The 27672-nt window shown below is 48.7% G+C and overlaps 1 protein-coding gene across 8 annotated transcripts in view; it reads right to left on the minus strand.

Moving 5' to 3' along the window:
* Positions 1-1584: 1584 nt before the first annotated feature.
* LOC110520799 (histone-lysine N-methyltransferase ASH1L) overlaps positions 1585-27672 on the minus strand; it is a 28558-nt gene continuing 2470 nt past the window's right edge. For 2 of the 8 annotated variants that reach the window (XM_036939726.1, XM_036939723.1), the window contains 11 exons: positions 21307-22009; positions 15582-19971; positions 10281-10596; positions 9796-9969; positions 9109-9200; positions 5626-5699; positions 5465-5510; positions 5066-5201; positions 4792-4955; positions 4209-4303; positions 1585-3885 (listed from right to left, as the gene is read on the minus strand). In XM_036939726.1, coding sequence (XP_036795621.1) covers positions 3772-3885; positions 4209-4303; positions 4792-4955; positions 5066-5201; positions 5465-5510; positions 5626-5699; positions 9109-9200; positions 9796-9969; positions 10281-10596; positions 15582-19971; positions 21307-21858 — 6153 coding nt within the window. In that variant the 5' untranslated portion in view covers positions 21859-22009 and the 3' untranslated portion in view covers positions 1585-3771. Of the gene's footprint in view, positions 3886-4208; positions 4304-4770; positions 4956-5065; positions 5202-5464; positions 5511-5625; positions 5700-9102; positions 9201-9795; positions 10058-10280; positions 10597-15581; positions 19972-21306; positions 22010-23729; positions 24230-27672 lie in introns of those variants that run through there. The other 6 variants (XM_036939733.1, XM_036939736.1, XR_005035394.1 and 3 more) reach the window with 6 other exon arrangements.

Consider the following 27672-nt stretch of genomic DNA (forward strand, 5'->3'; position numbering starts at 1 on the left):
AATTTTTGTTGTTGATTCGGGTATATTTTCCATTGTGTGAGATGATCCATGATAAATGCATTGATTTGTATGAAAAGCTGTACATTTATTGGATGTGGTATTTATTGACCCTGGAGTCCCTGAAAGGTGTATATATACACCTCTGTTGTATTTGTCCCCTCACGTCTATCTCTCTATCTATCTATCTGGGGTTTTGTGTGTGTGTGTAGCACAGGAGGTTGGTGGCACCTTAATTGGGAGGACTGGCTTGTGGTAATGGATGGAGAGGAATATGTGGAATGGTATCAGATACATTAAACACCTGGTTGCCAGGTGTTTGATGCCATTCCATTTGCCATTATTAAGAGCCGTCCTCCCCTCAGCAGCCTCCACTGGTGTGTTTGTGTGTGTGTGTGTGTGTTCGTGCTTGCGTGCGAACGAACAAGCATGTGTGTGTAGCAGTGGGTTCTGTATCTCTCTGGTGTGATGTAGCCTGCCCTGTACCTCACTGTTCCATAGTGTACTGTGTCCCTGTAGCGTCAGTCAGTGTCTGACTCCCGCATGTGCTTGTTTGTAAATACCCAATAAATAATCAATATAAACCAAACCTCAGTCTCATGTGTCTCATTTCTTCTCTATTCCCCTCAAACTCATCTCTGGACCTCAAAGCCACTTCCACTGTGTTTTGTCATTGTTTCCATCTAATCAGGGACAGATTTAGACCTCGGATACCAGGTGGGTACAATTCATTATCAGGTAGAACAGAAAAGCAGCAGCAACTCTCACCTCGTAGGGTGAGAGTTGAATAACCCTGCTCTATTCCATCGAGCTATAGCGAATGCTTGCCTAGAAAGTATGTGGTACCTCGATATTAAAGCCATTCCAATCAAAGAGCTTAGTGTATGTTTTCATCTGACCTAGCCACTTCTGTCAGAGCAGTGAAGGGGAGTGCATGAGGGAAGGACTTACTCTCTGAAATGAGAAACTATCCATGTTTAAATACTTTAAATGATTTCCTCATTAAAATACCCACAGACCTGAGAGGGAGGGATTGGCTAGGCAGCTTTAGCTCACACGTGCAGTGGAGGCTGGTGGGAGGAGCTATAGGCGGATAGGTTCATTGTAATGGCTGGAATGGAATTGATGGAAAGGAGTGGTTGCCATATGTTTGTTTAGTACCGTTCCATTAATTCCATTCCAGCCATTAAAATACGCCCATCCTCCTATAGGTCCTCCCACCAGCCTCCATCTACACATAGCCCATATAATCACATACAGATCAGTGATTTGCTGAAGGAGGAGAGAAGGGCCTCAGGCTCAGTTCTGCCTGTCTGTCCTCTTGAGGTCACGTCCTCAGATGAGGGTCGTGATGGAGGAAAACGTTGTATCACCTGGCCATTGGAGTCATTCAGCTTTACACCACCAGATGGTGCTGTATATCACACATTTCCATGTTGGTTATTTAGCAGTCGCTCCATTACGTGTAATGAATATCCCAACAGTTATGCAGCGTCTCCATAAAGCTGGAGGAGCAGCGATATTCATGGGCCAGTGATAGTATGAAGGGTTAAGTGGTTGGGAATATAACAAGTCCACAATGCTTTGTAAACAAAAACACCATTTTATTGTTATTGATAATAAGGTCAATGTTTGAAATGACATTCTGTCAGATGAACTCTGTGGTATTTTCTCCAAAGACAGGTTATAAGCAGCAATTTAAATTGTACAACAAAGGGCTGGATTCTCACCGCATCGCAGAAGTATCATGGGAGATCTGCGTTATAGCTCCATTTAAATTTAAAGGCAATGTTCCCGCGTTCGTGGAGACTGAATTCACGATAAATGACCTTTACACTTCCGCGATACGGATTGAATCCAGCCCAAAGTTACATTTCATGCAAACTACATAAATAACCCTTCACTATATTGATGAATGCTATAATATTCCTCATCACCCGTTGGCAATAGTGAGTGAGGCAAATACACAGGTCAACTATAAAACATTCAACTTAGTGTTCAAAGTCAAACTAGAAACTGCACCAAAGAGAACTGTACAAATGAACGGTTACAAATCTCAGATTCAATTCATTTTCCTGATTGTCTGACCAAATAAAAAAGAACATTTCATCAGTCAGAAAAAGTATACAGATGAAGAGAAGTCATATTCAACATAGGTCAGTTATGTTTAACACTTTGTAGCAAAATGAAGGCCTTTGACTATTAACTTTAACGCTTAGATAATAACTATCTATTATGAAACTGATTCATTACATTACTTAGGTCAATGTTACTGCATTATCATTGGTACAATATAACGATCTTGAAATGATCATATTCACTAAGGCAATAAAAACTACTTGGTTTGATACATAGAAGGGTCTCTAGCTGGTACTGGTAGTGATATTAAAGTTGTTGTACTGAAATCCTTACAGGACGTATTGCTTTTGGAGATTGAACTCACTTAGGCGTCAGTTTATTTACAACATGGCACTTTTACATTAAAGGCCCGATTCAATACGTAGAGCTGAAGAAAACAAGGCAATGTTCCCGCGTTAGCGGAGACTGAATTCACGGAAAAACTGCATAGGTCGGCTCAATTGGAAATTACCTTTACAGTTGAATCACACTATAGCGCCGTACTTCAGCAACAGGGATTGAATCAAATCATAGGGGCTGTGTATTGCGGAAGTATCGCAGAAGATCTGCATAAAAATGTAGAGGTAGGCCTCCCAAGTGGTGCAGCGGTCTATGGCAGCGGTCTATGGCACTGCATCGCAGTGTTGCGATGTCACTACAGCCTGGGGTTCGATCCCAGGCTGTGTCCGGGAGTCCCATAGGGCAGCGCACAATTGGCCCAGGGTTGTCCGGGTTAGTGGAAGGTTTGGCCCGGGGGAGCCTTTACTTGGCTCATCGCGCTCTAGCGACTCCTTGTGGCAGGCCAGGCACCTGCAAGCTGACAGTCGTCAGTTGGCCGGTGTTTCCTCCAATACATTCCGGGTTAAGCACGCAGGTGTTAAGAAGCGTCACTTGGATCACGCTTTGGAGGACGCATGACTCGACCTTCGCCTGTCCGAGCCCATTGGGTAGTTACAGCGATGAGACAAGATCGTAATTGGATCGCAATTGGATATCACAAAAAAGGAGGTAAAATTGTAAAAAAGGATATTGTCATGGTCATTTCAGATTGAACCGACGTGCAGCGTTTACCGTGAATGTAGTCTGAATGTAGTCTGAATGTAATCTGAATGTAGTCTGAATGTAATCTGAATGTAGTCTGAATGTAGTCTGAATGTAGTCTGAATGTAATCTGAATGTAGTCTGAATGTAATCTGAATGTAGTCTGAATGTAGTCTGAATGTAGTCTGAATGTAATCTGAATGTAGTCAATGTAGTCTGAATGTAGTCTGAATGTAGTCTGAATGTAGTCTGCGAGAACACGGGAACATTTCCTTTACATTTAAATCGAGCTACAACGCGGATCTTCCACAATACGAATTTAATCCAGCCTTAAGACTCTATGGTCTCCATCCATCCCTTCCGCCCTCTCTGACTATTAAATCAGACTGTCACTGGTCTGCTGACTGTCTGTCAATCATTCTCAATGGTACAGTAAACAACACCCTCATTCCTCTCAGAAACAAAGCCCAAAATCATCTTTATAACAAATCATTTCAGGGAAGCGTTTTCCCCCCCAACACTAGTGCAAAGTTAGCTGAACTGAGCTACTTGGAAGAAGAAGAGATACTGAGCTGAGATTTCCCCCCTCCTTCCTTCCTTGTCCTCTCTCACCAATCATGTCTGCCGCAGCTTCAGCAGTATGTTGTTCAGTCGCTCCTTCCGGACCTCCCTCCAGCCCTCCTCTTCCTCCTCCACCTGTTTTTTCTCCTCTTGTCTGTTCTCAGTGAGCTGTGGTGGGGGTAGATGCGACATCAGGAGTTAGTTATAAGAATTAGTGACACAGACAAAGAACTCCATATGAATACTTCAAGACAGCCCTCATGGGAGACACTAATGAGGGAATATCTTTACAGTTACAGTACAGAGGAGAGCACTCAGAGGGGAGCACTCAAGAGGGGAGCACTCAAGAGGGGAGCACTCAAGAGGGGAGCACTCAAGAGGGGAGCACTCAAGAGGGGAGCACTCAGAGGGGAGCACTCAGAGGGGAGCACTCAGAGGGGAGCACTCAGAGGGGAGCACTCAGAGGGGAGCACTCAGAGGGGAGCACTCACCTGGGGCGTGGTTCTGAGGGGGTTATGGGGGCACTGGGGATCACGAAGGGGCTCACTAGTCCACACAACATTCTTCTTCACCGCCATTTGTCGACCTAGAGAGAGAGGAAAGAACCTTAGTGCCCATGGATGGTATTTTATATATATATATATATATACAGTAGATGTCCTTAAAATTCCCTTATGAGTGTCTGTTCTTTGCTGGAGACTGTTTGATGGAAATACATTTTGGTTGATAGTTTATGGGGAAAGCTGAACCTAGCTGGATGTTCTTGGACGGCAGTGAAGAGATGACAGAAATGGGAAAGTACTTATTTCTGTGGTTGGAAAACTGCTGTGTGTGTAATGCTGAATATGATATGGCTCAATAAATACTGTAACACAGAGAGCTAAACTGAGCACTGAGACGAACACACACACATCTATGTCCATATAAACATACACTCAGTACAATACTACTGAATGAACACATTTAAAATAAAACACACTGACACACAGGTGCACACACACAGGCGTGCGAGCACACACACACACACACACACCTACAAAAACTTTAACTAACACACACACTTGCTTCATGGACCTGACATGATGTGGCTGTTGTTGTCCCCAGTAGCTACATAGCTGGAAACTCCTCCTCCATCTTTCTCTTGTTCCCCCTCTCTCCCCCTCCTCAGGCGTATCTGTCTGTCTCTGACCCTCTCCCAGTTCCTCAAAAGGAACACGCGGTGCCTCAGGACGAACACCCTGACAATCAAACAAATACATAAATAAGATCATTATTTTGAGAAATGCACACAAACTACTAGTCTGCACGTCCATGTGTATTGACATGGCGGGTTGTCTTCTGTCTTTACCTGTCACTGGTGGTCATAGGCTCCATGTCCAGGTAGGGGAACAGCTTCTTACTGGGACTGGAACACTCCTCCTGGGGAGAGGGAGGGAGGGACACCCCTGTCTGGGGACTGGACAGGCTCTTCTCTTTTGGTTGGTCTGGGAGGAAAACAAAGACAGACAGAGAGATAATGAGGTATGGACCCCTCCACACAGACTGAACACTTTCAACGTGTCACTGCAACAGTGGGATGCCCCCCCCCCCCCCCCCCAACCAAGTAGGGTGGTAAGTCATGTTGAAGTCAAGTATTGATGTACACACTACAGTATAAACGTTGTGTACGGTATGCACCGCATGCAAATACAGGACTTTATAGGGTACTCTGTGACTTTAGGGTACTCTGTGACTTTAGGGTACTCACAGGATGAGATCTCTCTGGTCTGAGGAACATCTGGCTCTTTGTGGAGCTGGAACACACAGAGACATGGTCATTCAAGTGAGTGAGTTTATTCTGTGTGTGTGTGTATGTGTATGTGTATGTGTATGTGTGTGTGTGTGTGTGTGTGTGTGTGTGTTACACACCTGGTTGTGCCTGAAGAGCCACATGACGTCAAAGGGCAACTGAAAGTCAATACGTCTGATTCTTAGGTACTTCCCTGTGAGAGAAATGGGGGTGTTAAAAACCTGACACACACAATCTCTCTCTCTCACACACACACACACACACACACACACACACACACACACACACACACACACACACACTTTGTTCTGTTAGGTGACCTAAACTGGGATATGCTTAACACCCCGGCAGTCCTACAATCTAAGCTAGATGCTCTCAATCTCACACAAATTATCAAAGAACCCACCAGGTACAACCCTAAATCCCAAAACATGGGCACCCTCATAGATATTATCCTGACCTACTTGCCCTCCAAATACACCTTTGCTGTTTTCAATCAGGATCTCAGCGATCACTGCCTCATTGCCTGCATCCGCTATGGGTCAGCGGTCAAACGACCACCCCTCATCACTGTCAAACACTCCCTAAAACACTTCTGTGAGCAGGCCTTTCTAATTGACCTGGCCCGGGTATCCTGAAAGGATATTGACCTCATCCCGTCTGTAGAGAATGCCTGGTTGTTCTTTAAAAGTAATTTCCTCACCATCTTAAATAAGCATGCACCTTTCAAAAAATGTAGAACTAAGAACAGATATAGCCCTTGGTTCACTCCAGACCTGACTGCCCTCGACCAGCACAAAAACATCCTGTGGCGGACTGCACTAGCATCGAATAGTCCCCGCGATATGCAACTTTTCAGGGAAGTCACAAACCAATACATGCAGTCAGTTAGGAAAGCAAAGGCTAGATTTTTCCAACAGAAATTTGCATCCTGTAGTTTTGGGACACTGTAAAGTCCATGGAGAATAAGAGCACTTCCTCCCAGCTGCCCACTGCACTGAGGCTAGGAAACACTGTCACCACCGATAAATCCATGATAATTGATAATTTCAATAAGTATTTCTCTACAGCTGGCCATGCTTTCCTCCTAGCTACCCCAACTCTGGCCAACAGCTCCGCACCCCCTGCAGCTACAGTGGGGAGAACAAGTATTTGATAACCTGCAAAATCAGCAGTGTTTCCTACTTACAAAGCATGTAGAGGTCTGTAATTTTTATCATAGGTACACTTCAACTCTGAGTGACGGAACCTAAAACAACAATCCAGAAAATCACATTGTATGATTTTTAAGTAATTAATTTGCATTTTATTGCATGACATAAGTATTTGATCACCTACCAACCAGTAAGAATTCCGGCTCTCACAGACCTGTTAGTTTTTCTTTAAGAAGCCCTCCTGTTCTCCACTCATTACCTGTATTAACTGCACCTGTTTGAATTCGTTACCTGTATAAAAGACACCTGTCCACACACTCAATCAAACAGACTCCAACCTCTCCACAATGGCCAAGACCAGAGAGCTGTGTAAGGACATCAGTGTTAAATTGTAGACCTGCACAAGGCTGGGATGGGCTACAGGACAATTGGCAAGCAGCTTGGTAAGAAGGCAACAACTATTGGAGCAATTATTAGAAAATGGAAGAAGTTCAAGATGACAGTCAATCACCCTCGGTCTGGGGCTCCATGCAAGATCTCACCTCTACATGCTTTGTAAGTAGGAAAACCTGCAAAATTGTCAGCGTATCAAATACTTGTTCTCCCCACTGTACTTGCCCTGCAGCTACTTGCCCAAGCCTCCCCAGCTTCTCCTTCACCCAAATCCAGATAGCAGATGTTCTGAAAGAGCTGCAAAACCTGGACCCATTTAAATCATCTGGGATAGATAATCTGGACCCTCTCTTTCTAAAATGATCTGCCCCCATTGTTGCAACCCCTATTACCAGTCTGTTCAACCTCTCTTTCGTATCGACCGAGATTCCTAAAGATTGGGAAGCTGCCGCGGTCATCCCCCTCTTCAAAGGGGGAGACACTCTAGACCAAAACTGTTACAGACCTATATCCATCCTGCCCTGCCTTTCAAAAGTCTTCAAAAGCCAAGTTAACAAACAGATCACTGACCATTTCGAATCCCACCATACTTTCTCTGCTGTGCAATCCGGTTTCCGAGCTGGTCATGGGTGCCCCTCAGCCACGCTCAAGGTACTAAACAATATCATAACCAGCATCGATAAAAAACAGTACTGGGCAGCTGTATTCATCGACCTGGCCAAGGCTTTCGACTCTGTCAATCACCACATTCTTATCGGCAGATTCAACAGCCTTGGTTTCTCAAATGACTGCCTCGCCTGTTTCACCAACTACTTCTCAGATAGAGTTCAGTGTGTCAAATCGGAGGGCCTGTTCTCCGGACCTCTGGCAGTCTCTATGGGGGTACCACAGGGTTCAATTCTCGGGCCGACTCTTTTCTCTGTATATATCAACGATGACGCTCTTGCTGCGGGTGTTTCCTTGATCCACCTCTACGCAGACGACACCATTCTGTATACATCTGGCTCTTCTTTTGCTGCCCACACCTACCCGCCCATCCAGCATCACTAATCTGGACGGTTCTGACTTAGAATATGTGGACAACTAAAAAATACCTAGGTGTCTGGCTAGACTAAGCTCTTCTTCCAGACTCATATTAAACATCTCCAATCCAAAATTAAATCCACAATCAGCTTCCTATTTCGCAACAAAGCCTCCTTCACTTACGCTGCCAAACATACACTCGTAAAACTGACTATCCTACCGATCCTCGACTTCGGCGATGTCATTTACAAAATAACCTCCAACACTCTACTCAGCAAACTGGATGCAGTCTATCACAGTGCCATCCGTTTTGTCAGCAAAGCCCCATATACCACCCACCACTGCGACCTGTATGCTCTTGTCGGCTGGTCCTCGCTTCATATTCGTCGCCAGACCCACTGGCTCCAGGTCATCTGGAAGTCTATGCTAGGTAAAGCTCTGCCTTATCTCAGCTCAGTGGTCACCCTAACAACACCCACCCATAGAACGCGCTCCAGCAGGTATATCTCACTGGTCATCCCCAAAGCCAACACCCCCTTTGGCCGCCTTTCCTTCCAGTTCTCTGCTGCAAGTTGGAACAAATTGCAAAAATCGAGACAAATCTCCCTCACTAACTTTAAACATCAGCTATCTGAGCAGCTTACTGATCGCTGCAGCTGTACACAGCCCATCTGACAACCTACCTCATCCCCATATTGTTTTTTGGCTCTTTTGCACACCAGTATTTCTAGTTGCACATCATCATCTGCACATCTATCACACCAGTGTTCATTTGCTAAATTGTAATTACTTCGCTACTATGGCCTATTTATTGCCTCCTCACGTCATTTGCACACACTGTATATAGACTTTTTCTACTGTGTTATTGACTGTACGTTTGTTTATTTCATGTGTAACTCTGTGTTGTTGTCTGTGTTACACTGCTTTGCTTTATCTTGGCCAGGTCGCAGTTGTAAATGAGAACTTGTTCTCAACTGGCCTACCTGTTTAAATAAAAGGTGATCAATTTCTTTTAAATAAAAACTCACTCACCAACATGTATGGGAGCAGGCAGGAGGCTGTAGTCTTGTTCTCCTGGTGTATATTCCAGTCTCTCTCTGTTCAGCTGGTTCTGAGAGGAGGGACTGGGGAAGAGACACATTTACACAATGGAATTAATAGAATACACACCATTTAGGCCTCCTGGGTGGCGCAGTGGTCTAGGGCACTGCATCGCAGCGCTAGCTGTGCCACCAGAGACTCTGGGTTCGCGCCCAGGCTCTGTCGCAGCCGGCCGTGACCGGGAGGTCCGTGGGGCGACGCACAGTTGGCCTAGCGTCGTCCGGGTTAGGGAGGGTTTGGCCGGTAGGGATATCCTTGTCTCATCGTGCACCAGCGACTCCTGTGGCGGGCCGGGCACAGTGCGCGCTAACCAAGGTAGCCAGGTGCACGGTGTTTCCTCCGACACATTGGTGCGGCTGGCTTCCGGGTTGGATGCGCGCTGTGTTAAGAAGCAGTGCGGCTAGGTTGGGTTGTGTTCCGGAGGACGTATGGCTTTCAACCTTCGTCTCTCCCGAGCCCGTACGGGAGTTGTAGCAATGAGACAAGATAGTAATTACTACGAAATTGGGGAGAAAAAGGGGGTAAAATTATTATTTTTAAAAATAAAGAAATTTAATTTGTGAAATCAATTCAGAGTATGTGAAGTTAGTTTGTATGAACGGATGCATGATAACTCACTCTGTAGTTTTGTAGTCATCTGAGTAGAGCCCCGCCCTCTGAAACCTCTTCCTAGGCAGCTGGTCAGCTCCCTTATCTGATTGGCTGGCCGGGGTTAGGGATGGAGTTTGGGTTAGCTCTGATTGGCCTGTGCATATGGAGGGGGTGTGGGTGACTGGCTCACCTTCACCAGAACTAAGAGGAAGGAATAAAGTGAGAGAGCGAGAGATAGGATAGAGAGAAAGAAAAAGAGAGAGAAAGGGCACTGGCTTAGCACACAGTGCTGTCAACCATGTGTTAATATACGTTGTCTGTGTGAAGTATTACGTCTTCAGTGCACATCTAGCAGCTAGTTGCAGGGTATGTAAAATAGCATGCATTTTCTAGACTTTCTCAGTAACGCTTTGATCGCTGTGGGAGTGAAATGTTGTTGTGTTAAACTTTGCGACCATCTGCGAGGGCACTCGCTGGGTCAGTTGGGATAAAGGTGAGTTCTGACGGTTTACCTTTGGAGACAAGATGGATGCTCAACCTCCTCTTTCTCAATGTGCCTCCTCTTCCGTCTTCTCCTCCTCTGGCTCTGAATCACAGCTTCAATCACCTCTTGTACTGAATCTCCTCCTCCTCTTCTTCTGTTTCTATCTCTGTTCTTGACATCTGTCTCAGTTGGAGGGTTTGGTTGGCTTGTAGGAGAGAGGAAGGGGGAGACCAAAGGGGAGGCTAGAGGGTTCTTCCTGGGTCGTCCAGGCCCTCTCTTAGCCCCAAAACTTTGACCGGTTCTCAGCCACTTCAGTTGCCTCCTGCTCAGGTCATAGTGTGGGTCTTGAGTCCAGAGAGAAGTCATTGGAGCAAGGACAGGGAGCGAGAGAGAGAGATGAGAGAGAGGTGGGAGACAGAGGGAGGAGAAAGGGAATGATTGGGAAATAAAGAGAGGGGAAGAGAGAGAGAGGAGAGGTGTATATGTATCAGTAACTGAAACAACAGCAGATGGGGTGACTCTACACTTCCTTTGCACTGCTGCCTGGTATTCCCCTCAAATCATATACTCCCCTTCTGGGAATAACAACAAGCAGTCAAGCACACACACACATGCACGGTATGCACCAGAGGAGGCTGGTGGAATGAGCTTTAGGAGGATGGGCTCATTGTAGTGGTTGGAATAGAATCATTGGAACAGAGTCAATCTTTCCATGTATTTGATGTGTTTGGTACCATTCCACTGATTCCATTCCAGGCATTACAAAGAGCCCGTCCACCTATATCTCCTCCCACATGCCCCATCTGGTATACACACACACATACGCTCGCACGCGCAAACACCCACACACATGCAAACACCCACACACAAATGATACATTAGAATGTGTGTGTGGGCTGTGTGTGTGTGTGCTCAGTCACATATGTGTCTGGTTAGATGATGTGCAAATGCCAAACAAATCCATCCTCCCTCCTCCCCTCTCAAAAACAACGCTCTACCTCCCTCCCTCTGCCCTCCTTCTCTATCCTCCCTCACTATCAGTCCCCCGCCATCCCTCTATCCGTCACTTCTCCTCAAGTATCTCCTTTCTTCCCATCTTTCCAAAATTCCCCAACATTAACACTGACTGAGCAACCTTCCCTTCTAGGGGTTTTCCAGCCAGGCAGTGTACAGGACAGTATGTTGGCCAGCCAGGCAGTGTAGAGTACAGTATGTTGGCCAGCCAGCCAGGCAGTGTAGAGTACAGTATGTTGGCCAGCCAGGCAGTGGACAGGACAGTATGTTGGCCAGCCAGGCAGTGTACAGGACAGTATGTTGGCCAGCCAGGCAGTGTAGAGTACAGTATGTTGGCCAGCCAGCCAGTGTAGAGTACAGTATGTTGGCCAGCCAGGCAGTGTACAGGACAGTATGTTGGCCAGCCAGGCAGTGTAGAGTACAGTATGTTGGCCAGCCAGCCAGGCAGTGTAGAGTACAGTATGTTGGCCAGCCAGCCAGACAGTGTAGAATGCAGTATGTTGGCCAGCCAGCCAGGCAGTGTAGAGTACAGTATGTTGGCCAGCCAGCCAGACAGTGTAGAATGCAGTATGTTGGCCAGCTAGCCAGCCAGGTAGGCAGTGTACTGTATTGTTGGCCAGACAGCCAGGCAGTGTACAGTACAGTATGTTGGCCAGCCACTCACCCAGGCAGTGTACAGTACAGTATGTTGGCCAGCTAGCCAGCCAGGTAGGCAGTGTACTGTATTGTTGGCCAGCCAGCCAGGCAGTGTACAGTATGTTGGCCAGCCAGGCAGTGTACAGTATGTTGGCCAGCCAGCCAGTGTAGAGTACAGTATGTTGGCCAGCCAGGCAGTGTACAGGACAGTATGTTGGCCAGCCAGGCAGTGTAGAGTACAGTATGTTGGCCAGCCAGCCAGGCAGTGTAGAGTACAGTATGTTGGCCAGCCAGCCAGACAGTGTAGAATGCAGTATGCTGGCCAGCCAGCCAGGCAGTGTAGAGTACAGTATGTTGGCCAGCCAGCCAGGCAGTGTAGAGTACAGTATGTTGGTCAGCCAGCCAGGCAGTATAGAGTACAGTATGTTGGCCAGCTAGCCAGCCAGGTAGGCAGTGTACTGTATTGTTGGCCAGCCAGCCAGGCAGTGTACAGTATGTTGGCCAGCCAGGCAGTGTACAGTATGTTGGCCAGCCAGGCAGTGTACAGTACAGTATGTTGGCCAGCCAGCCAGGCAGTGTACAGTACAGTATGTTGGCCAGCCAGCCAGGCAGTGTACAGTATGTTGGCCAGCCAGGCAGTGTACAGTACAGTATGTTCGCTAGCCAGGCAGTGTAGAGTACAGTATGTTGGCCAGCCAGCCAGGCAGTGTAGAGTACAGTATGTTGGCCAGCCAGGCAGTGGACAGGACAGTATGTTGGCCAGCCAGGCAGTGTACAGGACAGTATGTTGGCCAGCCAGGCAGTGTAGAGTACAGTATGTTGGCCAGCCAGCCAGTGTAGAGTACAGTATGTTGGCCAGCCAGGCAGTGTACAAGACAGTATGTTGGCCAGCCAGGCAGTGTAGAGTACAGTATGTTGGCCAGCCAGCCAGACAGTGTAGAATGCAGTATGTTGGCCAGCCAGCCAGGCAGTGTAGAGTACAGTATGTTGGCCAGCCAGCCAGGCAGTGTAGAGTACAGTATGTTGGCCAGCCAGGCAGTGTAGAGTACAGTATGTTGGTCAGCCAGCCAGGCAGTATAGAGTACAGTATGTTGGCCAGCCAGGTAGGCAGTGTACTGTATTGTTGGCCAGACAGCCAGGCAGTGTACAGTATGTTGGCCAGCCACTCACTCAGGCAGTGCACAGTACAGTATGTTGGCCAGCTAGCCAGCCAGGTAGGCAGTGTACTGTATTGTTGGCCAGCCAGCCAGGCAGTGTACAGTATGTTGGCCAGCCAGGCAGTGTACAGTATGTTGGCCAGCCAGGCAGTGTACAGTACAGTATGTTGGCCAGCCAGCCAGGCAGTGTACAGTACAGTATGTTGGCCAGCCAGCCAGGCAGTGTACAGTATGTTGGCCAGCCAGGCAGTGTACAGTACAGTATGTTCGCTAGCCAGGCAGTGTACAGTACAGTATGTTGGCCAGCCAGCCAGGCAGTGTACAGTACAGTATGTTGGCCAGCCAGGCAGTGTACAGTACAGTATGTTGGCCAGCCAGCCAGGCAGTGTACAGTACAGTATGTTGGCCAGTCAGCCAGGCAGTGTACAATGCAGTATGTTGGCCAGCCAGCCAGGCAGTGTACAGTACAGTATGTTGGCCAGTCAGCCAGGCAGTGTACAATGCAGTATGTTGGCCAGCCAGCCAGGCAGTGTACAGTACAGTATGTTGGCCAGTCAGCCAGGCAGTGCACAATGCAGTATGTTGGCCAGCCAGCCAGGCAGTGTACAGTACTGTATGTTGGCCAGTCAGCCAGGCAGTGTACAATGCAGTATGTTGGCCAGCTAGCCAGGCAGTGTACAGTACCGTATGTTGGCCAGCCAGCCAGGCAGTGTACAGTACAGTATGTTGGCCAGCTAGCCAGGCAGTGTACAGTACCGTATGTTGGCCAGCCAGCAAGGCAGTGTACAGTACAGTATGTTGACCAGCCCGCCAGGCAGTGTACAGTACAGTATGTTGGCCAGCCAGGCAGGCAGCGTACAGTACAGTATGTTGGCCAGCCAGGCAGGCAGTGTAGAGTACAGTATGTTGGCCAGCCAGGCAGGCAGTGTACAGTATGGTATGTTGGCCAGCCAGCTAGCCAGGCAGTGCACAGTACAGTATGTTAGCCGGCCAGCCAGGCAGTGTGCAGTGCAGTATGTTGGCCAGCCAGCCAGGCAGACAGTGTACAGTATGTTGACCAGCCAGCCAGGCAGTGTACAGTATGTTGACCAGCCAGCCAGCCAGGCAGACAGTGTACAGTATGTTGACCAGTCAGCCAGCCAGGCAGACAGTGTACAGTATGTTGGCCAGCCAGCCAGCCTGGCAGACAGTATACAGTATGTTGGCCAGCCAGCCAGCCTGGCAGACAGTATACAGTATGTTGGCTAGCCAGCCAGCCAGGCAGACAGTGTACAGTATATTGGCCACCCAGCCAGCCAGGCAGACAGTATACATTATGTTGGCCAGCCAGCCAGCCTGGCAGACAGTGTACAGTGGGTTGGCCAGGCAGCCAGGCAGACAGTGTACAGTATATTGGCCACCCAGCCAGCCAGGCAGACAGTATACATTATGTTGGCCGGCCAGCCAGCCGGGCAGACAGTGTACAGTATGTTGGCCAGCCAGCCAGCCAGGCAGACAGTGTACAGTATGTTGGCCAGCCAGCCAGCCGGCCAGCCAGCCAGGCAGACAGTGTACAGTATATTGGCCAGCCAGCTAGCCAGGCAGACAGTGTACATTATGTTGGCCAGCCAGCCAGCCTGGCAGACAGTGTACATTATGTTGGCCATGTAGCCAGGCAGTGTACAGTATGTTGGCCAGCCAGCCAACCAGGCAGACAGTGTACAGTATGTTGGCCAGCCAGCCAGCCAGGCAGACAGTGTACAGTATGTTGGCCGGCCAGCCAGGCAGACAGCCAGCCAGCCAGTGTACAGTATGTTGGCCATACAGGCAGGCAGACAGACAGTGTACAGTATGTTGGCCAGCCAGCCAACCAGGCAGACTGTGTACATTATATTGGCCATGCAGGCAGACAGACAGACAGTGTACAGTATGTTGGCCAGACAACCAGCCAGGCAGACAGACAGTGTACAGTATGTTGGCCAGGTAGACAGTGTACAGTACATTGGCCATGCAGGCAGGCAGACAAGCAGCAGCTGGAACAGTGACACATGAACAGGACTATACATAGAGACTGGTGGTTAACTAATGACTGTGTTCTGCTCATAGCTTCATAGCCCAGGGCTCAAACAGCACAGCAGGCAGCCAACTTCACAACCAGAGACATTTCTAAGATCTCTGGCAGATCGGACTGGAAGGGTTATTAACAGACTGTGAGAATGAACCAATAAATGAGGGGAAAATAATGTGTGCGTGCGTGTGTGAGTGTACTCGTGCGTGTATGTGTGAAAGTTCATGTGTCATGCAGGTTCTCTGTTCAAGTCTCTAACTTGCTGTGGTGATAAAAAGAACAGAGACTAATTTCCTCCCCAATATCATGTCTGATGTACTGATTACATAGACCTGAGAGAAGGACAGTCTACCAACCTTACTACTGTCTCTGCTATGTGAAAACCTGCTGTCACTGTAGTAGTATGTCTAGCCTGGGTGCCTGGCTTCAATAATATTCTCTCTCTCTCTCTCTCTCACTCACTCCCCAGTCTCACCTGTGCCTCTCCTCTCTGTCTGTGATGGCTCCTCACTCCTCAGTGACCCGTCTTGATTCCCTGGTCTCCAATTGTCTCTTCCTCTCCTCATGCCCCTCCCACTGGTGGCAGGGGAGGTGAAGAGGTTGGTGTGTGTCGGGGGGGTGAAGGTGCTGTGACAGGGTGTGTGTCTCTCCCCCGCCTCTCTCTCTGACTCCCCCACAGCGGCCGTCCTCTGCCCTTCTGTCAGAGTGCCCCAGGTGGGATCGAGGGGTCTGAATCCTGCCCCCAGCCCCCCTCTCCTCAGCCAGGGGTTCTGCCGAACCCCCCAGCCCTCTCCAAACGAGGAAAGGTGAGAGGAGCCTAGACAGGTGAGGGGTGTGTGTTTAAGCCTCTCTGATGATGGTGATGATGAAGAGGCTGGTTTAGCAGAAGCAGAGAAGAAAGAAGAGGGGTATTTGCCGTGCCTATGTTGCCATGGAGACTCCATCAACCCAGCACTCCCTTGTCCTCCAGTCTTTCTACTTCCTCCTGACCCTGTGGTGAACTCTGACCTTAGCTGTGACCCTGCAACTCTCTCCTCCTCTTCTTCCTTTCCGTCACGATCATGCTGTCTGTGACGATGTTTGTGTCTGAGCTTGTGTTCACTCCCCCCACAGACACAGGACCGACCAGGGACGGACCCTGCTGGACAGGAACGGACCCCAGCCCTCTTTCCCTCACCCATAACCCCCACGTCCTCACCTCCACCTCCACCCAACCCAGCCTCCCTCAGCTGCCTGCTCCTCCTCCTGTGGAACCTGGATGGGTTGAGGAGGAGGTGAGGGGGGTGGAGGTGGGGGTGGTGGGGGGCGTAGGGATGAGGGGGAGGCAGGGGAAAGGAGGGGTGGGGGTTTGGGTAATGGGCCATGGTCAGAGGATAGCCTCTGTAGTAGCCAAAACCCAGAGGCATGGGGGTGGTGGAAGAGGTGGTCGAGGAGGCCAGGGGGGTACTGAGAGAGGAGGGGTGGAGGTGCCCTGTGATACCCTGTAAGGCACACCTCCGCCCCTGGCCACAGTCACCCTGGTCTAAGGACTCACAGGGCTTGGTGGGACAGCCACACCTCAACCTCTGCTCTGGCTTTCTGCTGCCATAAGGCAGGCCGTGGCAGGGGTGGGGGTGGAGCGGGGAGAAGGAGGGGTGAGGGGGGTGAGACAGGGGGTGAGGCGAGTAGTATCCACTCAAGTTGATTCTGTAAACGTTTGAGTGGAAATTTTGCGATGACAATAAGGAAGAGTGGCGTCTTTTCCCCCCACTCTCATCGAAATCCTGCCCCAATCCAGCTCTGGCCCAATCACGGTGGCGCCCGATGCGGACCTCGCTGAACTGCCCAATGAGATCGTCCAGTTCAGAGAGGAAGTCTGGGTCGTGTGCATGCATGAGCAGGTGCTGGTACTTCCTCTTGTGTTTGTGTTTCTGTCTCTTGTGTGTGTTGTGCCCTAGGCAGGGGCAGAGGTCCAGGTGGGAGCGCTGGTTGTGACCTAGGCAGGGGCAGGGGGGGCAGGTATAGGGACATTCGTACCCCCTCCGCCTGTGCCTGTGTCTGTCTCTGGGTTCCACTAAGTCAGAAGGAGGCATGTGTCTGGGGGAGGCAGAGGGGGGAGAGGGGGGTGAGGCTGACACTCTGATGGGTGAGGGTACAGGGGGGGGGTGTTCTAGTAACATGGAGGGTGAGGGTTGTCTCTGACCCTTCAGGTTGACCCCTAAACCTGTCCGGAACACTGACCGGGTGACATCTGAGGTCATTCCCATGGTTACCCCCCCTCTCCCTCGGCCCCTCCTCTCCCCCCTCTCTGAGGTAGTGTTGTGGTCCATTCCAATCACACTATCACTAGGCAACATCTCCTTGCTGTGTGATTTACTGATAGGTGAGGGTGTGGCCTCTTTCAGGTGTGTGGGGAAGACAGGCAGATGGGGGTAAAGAGGGTGAGGAAGAGGAGGAGAAGAGAGTCTGCTGGAGGGATGGTGGAAGAAGGGATGTCGTCCCTGACCTGGAGAACTCCTCTTTAGGGAGGGAGAGAGGGATGAGCAGGAGGAGAAGGAGGAGGAGAGAGGACGTGGCGATGCACAGGAGGAGGAGGGTGAGGGGAGGGAGAAGGTGTGGGGGAGGAAGAGGGAGGGAGCAGGTTCTGTGCAGCCTCCATCACTGTAAGGGCTCTGGGCTCCACTGGAGTGGGTGAGAGATGGGGAGGGGAATGGGTGAGAGAGGAGAGGATGGGGCTGGGGAGAGGAGAAGAGAGAGGAACTAGAGAGACTGGTGAACAGTGTGGACTGAGAGGCAGGGTTAGAGTTAGCTGGAGCTTTGGGTTTGCGTCCTCTCCTCTTCCCCATGTAGATGGTCCCCCTCTTACTCACGTTGATCTGGGGACCTAGTTTACCCCCAAAGGAGGAGGACAGGGAGGGTGCTGTGGCCGACCCACACACCCCTCCTGCACACCCACAAGAGTTCTCTCTACCTCCCTCTCTTCCTCTCCCCTCCTTCCCCCCTCCACACCCAGAAAGCATTTCCCTGAGTAGCCTCCTCTTCTTCCTCCTCTTCATCTCTCCGATGATGCTCCTCATCCTCAGCTTCCTGTTCCCCTTTTCAGAGGGGAAGTCTTTACCCCCCTCCTCACCTCCAGATGGGGTCAGTGTACCCCTGTTCTTGTCCTGGGGAGTCTGTTTGGGGAGGAGGGGGGAGGGGGGCAGCCGTTTGGGGCGACCTCGTTTCCTGGGCGTGGGGTTGGGGCTAGAGGGATTGGTGAGGGTGGGACTGTGATCCAGCACTGGGTTGAGCACATGGGGGTCCGGAGTCTCATCATGCCCATGAGGGAGCATCTCAGCTTGGGTAGGTTTGGGGGAGTGTATGGGTTGGGGTTCGTCCAAGCTTGAGGTTTGGGATTTGGGGCGACCCCTTTTTCTGGCCTGATTGAAGGGACGGTCAGGTCCAGGTAAAGGGCTAGGGTCAGAGGTCAACAAGTGAGACTGGGTGGGGGATGGGGGTCGCCCTGTTGGTCTGGGTCTCACAGGGGTGGAGGTAGAGGGGGAGAGGGAGGACGGACTGGAGGGTGGGGGAACAGAGGGGGCTAGGCATGACTCAGCTGACCGAAGGTTGGGTGAGTTGGTAGTTGTGGGTGTCTGGGGGGTAGTGGGGGATGTCTGGGGGGTAGTGGGGGTCTGTGGGGCAACTAAGGGGGCATCTTGGCGGCCATCTGGGTTCTCTGCCAGTCTCTGTGCCCGGTTCACCAGCCTGGTCCAGCTTGGCCGTCGGGTTTTACGCTTCTTCAGCGGACGGCTGTCCTGCTCTCGGGGGGAGGTAGGAGGAGAGGAAGAGTGGACAGAGAGAGGGGGAGGAGGGAGGGAAGTGAGGGGAGAGGAGGCAGTGGATGGGTTGGAGGGAGAGACGGTGGGTCTTGAGGGGACACCAATATCATCTGATTCCCATGTTCCGCTGGTCAGGTCTGGGCTGGGTGTACCTGTCTTCCTGCTCTGAACCTCAGACATCTGACACTTTGTAGAAGAGGGCGATTTATTCATCCTCAAGTCTCTGGGCTTCTCTCTTTCCTTGTCCTCGTCCCCATTTCTCTCCTCCTTCCCCATCATATCCCTCCCGCTCTCATCCATCCCAGTTCCCTCCTTCCCTCTCTCATCTCTGTCCATCTTTGGACTCTCATTCCTCCCTCTGTCCTCCTTCCCTCTCCCCATCTCCCCTCTCTTACCCTTCCCTTTCTCACCCCTCACTTTGTCATCTTTCTCCTCCTTCCCTCTCCCCTTCTCCCCTCTCTTACCCTTCCCTTTCTCACCCCTCGCTTTGTCATCTTTCTCTTTCTTCTTCTTGGCTTTCTCCTCCTTCCCTCTCTCATTTCCCACAGAGGACGGTAGTAATGGTCCCCTGCTCAGGCTGGTGAGGGAGGCAGCAGGACTCAGTCTCCCATCAGCCACTGGGGCTCCTCTCTGGTCTGGAAGTAGGGTTGTGAATGGAGGTGGTGTAGGAGGGCAGCTGAAGCCTGTAGTCCTGTCCTGGGCTGCAAGGTCAGCCTGATGGGGGCTGGAGGCTGGAGGTCTTGTTGTTGAGTTCACGTTAGTGGGGGCGGCTGAGGAAGAACAGTTCTGTTTGCGACCTTTGACCTTTGTGAGTCTGGTAGGATGGCAGGTGACTGTAGGTACTCCCCCATTCAGCATGCCTCCCTCACCGCTAGGGTCCTTTACCAAGGGGGAATGGGGTGATGAGGGAGGGGGGGAATGGGGGGATGAAGCTGTGGGGTCAGAGGCGATTGCCTGGTTCATTTGGGCAGGTGAAGGTAGTTTGCTGTGGGCATCAGGTGGGTCAGGGTGCCTTGGTTTCTCCGTTAGGGTGTCTGACTTCTTATAGCCCAGGTTCACAGGGACCTGCTGGGATGAAAACATGGTTATAAACACATTGTTATCAGATCAGATTGGTAATTTATTATGTCATCTATCAGAAAAGATCTAGGCAATTTACAGGTAAAGATTTTCATATAATCAAAAGAAATATTTATTCAAAAGAATCCCGGTTAGACCTATGATAGAGTTCTGTTAATGTATTACACAATTGCTATTTTCTAATAATTTACAGCATTGTGCCCTTGCTAACAAGGAAGTAGAGGTATGTAAATGTACTGTGTTTCAGAGCTGCATAGTTCATTAGTGGGTCAGAGAGAGGACAGGGAGAGGAAAGAGAAAGAGGGAGGGAAAAGGAGAGCAAACAAGAGAGAGAAACAGTAAGGGTGGGGTGCTGGTGCAAGCCTGTTGGAAGACAGCTAAAGGACACAATGACAAAGAGAGAGAAACAGTAAGAGACAGAAAGAGAGGAAGAGAGAGGAAAAGAGAGAGAGAGAAGAAGAGAGGAAGAGAGAGAGAGAAAAAGAGAGAGGGGAAAAGAGAGAGAGCGAGAGAGAAGACGAGAGAGCGAGAGAAAGATAGAGAAATTAGGACACATAAGGAGAGAAGCTGAGGTGATGGAGACTGAAATGAGGTTGACCCGGCAAGAGGAGAAATTGAGCGATCGAGAAAGAGAGAGAGGTGGAGAGAAAGAGAAATGAGAGCAGGTAGAGAAAAGAGGGTAGGTAAAAATAGACAGAGAGAAAGAGACAGGGTAGAGAGAGAACTAGAGAGAAAGGCAGCTGTGCTATTGGTAGCTATAAATGGCCACGAATAGAGATGAGGAGGCTTGACATTTCATGCTTGTCCTGTAATTTGGGAGCTGCGCTGTTGCAGCCTGACTGGTGTTTGCAGCTAAAGCAATAATCTACTCTCTGGGGTGGGTGATTGTCATAAGAGCTGATGGACCAATGTCTGGATCAGCTGCTAATAGTTGCTGTGCTGTGTGACTATTAATAGTCCTGTTCTCTATATTCTAATGCACCACTGCTACTGCTGTTTAAGTTCCTCTATCCAGACAATCACTCACTTGACCTTATTATTATTATTAGAAACCATTAGGAACCACTGAGTGTTCTGGACCGGATAACACGCCTGGATGAATAGGAAACACACATACTGAACACTAATGCATATCATGCACAAGCCTACATAAATGTGTAATAATATAGAATTGTGTCAAATGGGAATAGTTCTTCCCACTGGAGAGATTTGTAGGGGACCCGGTATATAAAGCAGAACTGAAGAACTAGTCAATGTAATAAATGAGTAGTAAGTGGTTAAAAAGTCAGGTATTCCGTGAGGTGGAGGTGGTTCTCTTCCTACCTGTTTGGCTGGCGCAGTCTGAGGGTTGGCTGGGCTGGGAGGGGTGGTTGTAGGGGCTGATGATGATGATGATGAAGACGGAGGCAGGGAGGAGTGTATCTTCCTGGTCTGGGTGGTGCTGGGGTCTGACCCCTGGTTCTGCTCTCCGTCCCCCTCCTCCTGAGGACGGTTCCCCTGCCCACTCCCCCCTACCTCCTGACTCCCCCTCCCAGGCCTCTGGTACGTCCTGATGGTGGGTTTACACTCGTAGCCCTCCAGGGTCCTGGGGGGTTTCTTGGTGCGTTTGGCCGCTTGGACTCCGATCCTCAGCCTCACATTGCCCTCAGTGCAGCTCCTCTCTCTGCCTGGGAATGGGAGCTGTCTCTGCCCTGCAGCACCACAGCACCCCTCAATGAGCACCTCCAGTACTGCACCACCTCCTTCCTTCTCTGTCCTCTTCCTCGTCCCACCGCCTACCTCTTTCTCTGGGTACTGCTGTGGTGGGGCTGTGGGGAGGAGAGGCAGTGAGGATGGTGGAGGTAGAGATGGGCCCCCCTTCGCTCTCTGGTCCATCAGAGATGTGAGGGGGGAGGGGTGGGGGGGGCAGCACCCAGGGTGGAAGGGAACAGGTATTGTCCAGAGATTAAATATCAAAAGGCTTTCTTGACCCAACTGTCCAGCGCTTTGTCCCTCTCTGTCTGTCTGTCAGTCAGTCAGACTTGAACTGAGAAGGATGGAGTGAAAGAGAGAAACAGACAGAGAAAGAGGTCATTTCACTGACATCAGACATTAGTAGCAGTAATACAACAACAACAGAAGTCTCTGTCAGCTTTACTGAAAAACCACAGAGTGACAATCCAAATGTAAAGTACTTTACAAGAAGGTGAAAACACAGAAACTATACTGCCTCTATGGCTTTTACTATCATGCTTATAACAGAAGAAGGTGAAAACACAAACTATACTGCCTCTATGGCTCTTACTATCATGCTTATAACAGAAGAAGGTGAAAACACAAACTATACTGCCTCTATGGCTCTTACTATCATGCTTATAACAGAAGAAGGTGAAAACACAGAAACTATACTGCCTCTATGGCTTTTACTATCATGCTTATAACAGAAGAAGGTGAAAACACAGAAACTATACTGCCTCTATGGCTTTTACTATCATGCTTATAACAGAAGAAGGTGAAAACACAGAAACTATACTGCCTCTATGGCTCTTACTATCATGCTTATAACAGAAGAAGGTGAAAACACAAACTATACTGCCTCTATGGCTTTTACTATCATGCTTATAACAGAAGAAGGTGAAAACACAGAAACTATACTGCCTCTATGGCTCTTACTATCATGCTTATAACAGAAGAAGGTGAAAACACAAACTATACTGCCTCTATGGCTCTTACTATCATGCTTATAACAGAAGAAGGTGAAAACACAGAAACTATACTGCCTCTATGGCTTTTACTATCATGCTTATAACAGAAGAAGGTGAAAACACAGAAACTATACTGCCTCTATGGCTTTTACTATCATGCTTATAACAGAAGAAGGTGAAAACACAAACTATACTGCCTCTATGGCTCTTACTATCATGCTTATAACAGAAGAAGGTGAAAACACAGAAACTATACTGCCTCTATGGCTTTTACTATCATGCTTATGACAGAAGAAGGTGAAAACACAGAAACTATACTGCCTCTATGGCTCTTACTATCATGCTTATAACAGAAGAAGGTGAAAACACAGAAACTATACTGCCTCTATGGCTCTTACTATCATGCTTATAACAGAAGAAGGTGAAAACACAGAAACTATACTGCCTCTATGGCTCTTACTATCATGCTTATAACAGAAGAAGGTGAAAACACAGAAACTATACTGCCTCTATGGCTTTTACTATCATGCTTATAACAGAAGAAGGTGAAAACACAGAAACTATACTGCCTCTATGGCTTTTACTATCATGCTTATAACAGAAGAAGGTGAAAACACAAACTATACTGCCTCTATGGCTCTTACTATCATGCTTATAACAGAAGAAGGTGAAAACACAGAAACTATACTGCCTCTATGGCTTTTACTATCATGCTTATAACAGAAGAAGGTGAAAACACAGAAACTATACTGCCTCTATGGCTCTTACTATCATGCTTATAACAGAAGAAGGTGAAAACAAACTATACTGCCTCTATGGCTCTTACTATCATGCTTATAACAGAAGAAGGTGAAAACACAGAAACTATACTGCCTCTATGGCTCTTACTGTCATGCTTATAACAGAAGAAGGTGAAAACACAGAAACTATACTGCCTCTATGGCTCTTACTATCATGCTTATAACAGAAGAAGGTGAAAACACAGAAACTATACTGCCTCTATGGCTCTTACTATCATGCTTATAACAGACGACAAAAGACACCAGCTAAATGTCAGCTTACAAGTAGGCTATGTCCTGTTCTCCACTGCAGCTGACCACAGCATCACCCAGCCTGGCAACCCGACACTCTACTAAACCCTACAACTGGAGTCAGCTCCCTCTCTTTCCTCCGCTCTCTCCGTCCAAAGTCCTGAAGAAAATGCTGCAATACAATTTCCCTAGCCGCATGTGTACGGTGTGTGTGTGTGTGTGTGTGTGTGTGTGTGTGTGTGTGTGTGTGTGAATGAAGCAGATGGCAGTAAAGTCACTCAGGAGATGATTCAGATGATGACCTCACTGATGACCTCACTGAACAGAACCCCAGGGGACCAATCATACTCAGCAGAGCAGCCCTTTCCAAGAATGCCTGCACTTACTGGAAAACTCTTTTCAAATTCTTTAAAAAGGTATCATTCCTTCCTTCCTTCCTCCGTCTTTCTTTATTTTGTGAAGGGATCACAGATCTAAGGGCTCATGCTCTATACCAACTTCTACTTCCCTCCACACTACAATCCTGCTACCTTTCCCTCCCTCCCTCCCTCCCTCCCTCCCTCCCTCCCTCCCTCCCTCCCTCCCTCCCTCCCTCCCTCCCTCCCTCCCTCCCTCCCTCCCCTCTACTGTACTCCACCTTTCTCTCTAACCTTCTGTTTCATGTCTGTCAGCAACCCTTTGCAACTCTCTCTCTCTTTCTGAACAGACCACACAGTAAAACGGTCAACCCAGCACCAGGCACCGTATCCATGTTAATGAAAACCATATTTCCTCCCCCTCTTCTCTTCAGTCTTTTTCTCCTCTTCAACCTCAAGCCTTCCATTCACATCCTCCAGAACTTTCCCCTCCTCCCCTCTCAGTAGTGGTGTAACACAAATTCGAAGGAACGGGCAAAACTTATTTTTGGAAACGAGTGTGAATTCCTCCCCCTCCCCTGGTTTCCTCTAAGTCAAGTAAGCTTTTCATTGACCCCATTGTAAATGGACTTTTAATGTGATGCTATGGCAAGTAACACACCCAACAATAACGTTCCCCTGAACAGCCATAGTTTACTCTCTGTCTCCCTCTCTCTCTCTGTCTCCCTCTCTCTGTCTCCGTCTCCCTCTCTCTCTCTCTCTCTCCGTCTCCATCTCTCTGTCTCTCTGTCTCCATCTCTCTGTCTCTGTCTCCCTCTCTCTGTCTCCCTCTCTCTCTCTGTCTGCCTGTCTCTGTCTCCGTCTCCCTCCCTCTCTCCGTCTCCCTCTCTCTGTCTCCCTCTCTCTGTCTCTGTCTCCCTCTCTCTGTCTCTCTGTCTCCCTCTCTCTGTCTGTCTCCCTCTCTCTGTCTGTCTCCCTCTCTCTGTCTGTCTCCCTCTCTCTGTCTGTCTCCCTCTCTCTGTCTCCCTCTCTCTGTCTCCCTCTCTGTCTCCCTCTCTCTGTCTCCCACATACACACTTGCTCTGTAGTCTGTGCTGACCAATACACGGCAAAACAAACACCATCTCCTATAACTCTTTCCCTTTCATCCCCTCTGTCTCATTCTCCTATGTCTCATTCTCCTATGTCTCATTCCTCTCTCTCTCTCTCTCTCTCATTGAGATACTCTTCATTTCCTAATAAAAAAACACCCTGTTGTACATTCTTTACTCTCTATGGAGAGCCTCTTATGAAACAACTCATCTGTCTCTCAACAGTGCCTTGTCCTTCTCCTCTGAAGAGGCTTCCAGTCAGACCATGTTATCATACAGAGCTCAGTATCTCTGACTACTGGTCACCTCTACAGTGACCACTACTGTGGCCTGACCCAGATAGACAGACAAACACAGAGAGAGAGAGAGACAGACAAACTCACAGAGCGAGAGAGAGAGAGAGAGAGAGAGAATACATATTGTGGAAGTCACAGTGACATGAAGACATGGTGAGATAGAGGACAGTATAGTACAGTATACTACAGTACAATATAGTTTAGCCCTGTTTGTCAATACAATGTCAAGTTGGCTAGATTGAGTGACAGGTTGAAATACCTTTCATTTTCAGAATATGGCATTATAGAATAGACAACATTATGTGTTTAGATAACACAAATACAAGTGCCAAGAGTCAACAAGCGGGCCCACACGTAGCATATATGTAGATAGACTGAGGAAAGAGGTGTGGCCAATACATACTGGACAGAAAAAAAGCTCATCGTATTATTCACTATGACTAAATATTAATGTTATGACCCTCAGTCCTATAAACAACCTGTCTGTCTGTTCCAAGGAAGTGTCTGTCGTGATAACTAACCAGCAGTCGACGATATCTCAACATTAAAAGTAGACTCAGCGATATGACGTAGATGCAGAAAGTAAACAGCATAGTGGGTCAATTTTCGCAACAACTACTGTAATTGAGCATTGGCTCAACTTCTCTGTTTCGATGCCCTGGCTACCACTCTGTGAACAGCGTGAAGCGAACCCCTGCACATGCGCAGATACTTTGTGTGACTGAGTGAGTGAAGTATTGCATCTTGCTCTTCTCATTATCTCCGGTGCTGATTGTGGCAAAGTAATTTCGCTCAGTCTGCCTTTAAGCAGCGGGTCTACAGCTATTGCAGATGTCAGAGTGATGGATAGACTTGACACTATCATTGTGATCCTCAGCACTCAACAAGCAGTGGGTTAAATCATTGTAATGGCCCTCTCATATCCAACTATCTCCATCAGACTGTCACTGTTATCAGCCATAACTACTAGTACATTAGCATCTCTATGACAACACACTACTGACAGAGCATCCCATTATACACTATATATACAAAAGTATGTGGACACGCCTTCAAATGAGGGGATTTGACTATTTCAGCCAGATCCGTTGCTGACAGGTGTATACAATTGCGCACACAGCCATGCAATCTCCACAGACAAACATTGCCAATAGAATGGCCTTACTGAAGAGCTCAGTGACTTTCAACGTGGCACCGTCATAGGATGCCACTTTTCCATCAAAGTCAGTTCATCAAATTTCTGCCCTGCTAGAGCTGCCCTGGTCAACTGTGAGTGCTGTTATTGTAAAATGGAAACATCTAGGGGCAACAACGGCTCAGCCACAAAGTGGTAGGCCACACAAGCTGATCCAGAAGAAAAAGAAACGCACACCTATTTAGGCGAGGTGCTGGCTAGCGGAGTAGAAAACTTGAAAATAAAAGAGAGCCGCACACTCTAGGAGCTCAGATGCAAAAATGTAATTACCAACGTTTCGACAGCCAAGCTGTCTTCATCAGGGTTACCAACATTTTGACGTTGGTAATTAAATTTTTGCATCTGAGGTCCTAGAGTGTGCGGCTCTCTTTTATTTTCAAGGCCACACAAGCTGACAGAATGGGAGCCCGAGTGCTGAAGTGTGTAGCACATAAAAATCGTCTGTCCTCAGCTGCAACGCTCACTACCGAGTTCCAAACTGCCTCTGAAAGCAACGTCAACACAATAACTGTTGGTCAGGAGCTTCATTAAATGGGTTTCCCTGGCCGAGCAGCCAAACATCGGTGTGGAAGAACTTGACTGGCCTGCAAAGAGCCCTGACCTCAACCCCATCGAACACCTTTGGGATGAATTGGAACGCAGACTGCGAGACAGTCCTAATCGCCCAACATCAGTGCCCGACCTCATTAATGATCTTGTGGCTGAATGGAAGCAAGTCCCCTCATCAATGTTCCAACATCTAGTGAAAAGCCTTCCAGAAGAGTGGAGGCTGTTATAGCAGCAAAGGGGGGCGGGGGGGACCAGCTCCATGTTAATGCCTATGACTTTGGAATGAGATGTTCGACAAGCAGGTGTCCATATACTTTTGGTCATGTAGTGTACATGATAGTGATCGGTTGAGATAGTATTGCAGTATACTAAGTGGTATCGCTACTCCATACAAGCTGATGAGACACACACAGAGAAAAGTTTGTGGTCATACACACATCCTTAAAAACATAGGTGCTGGGCTAATAAAGAACACTAGTAAAGAACA

Source organism: Oncorhynchus mykiss, chromosome 2 (genome assembly GCF_013265735.2).
Source record: "Oncorhynchus mykiss isolate Arlee chromosome 2, USDA_OmykA_1.1, whole genome shotgun sequence".
Lineage (NCBI taxonomy): Eukaryota > Metazoa > Chordata > Actinopteri > Salmoniformes > Salmonidae > Oncorhynchus > Oncorhynchus mykiss.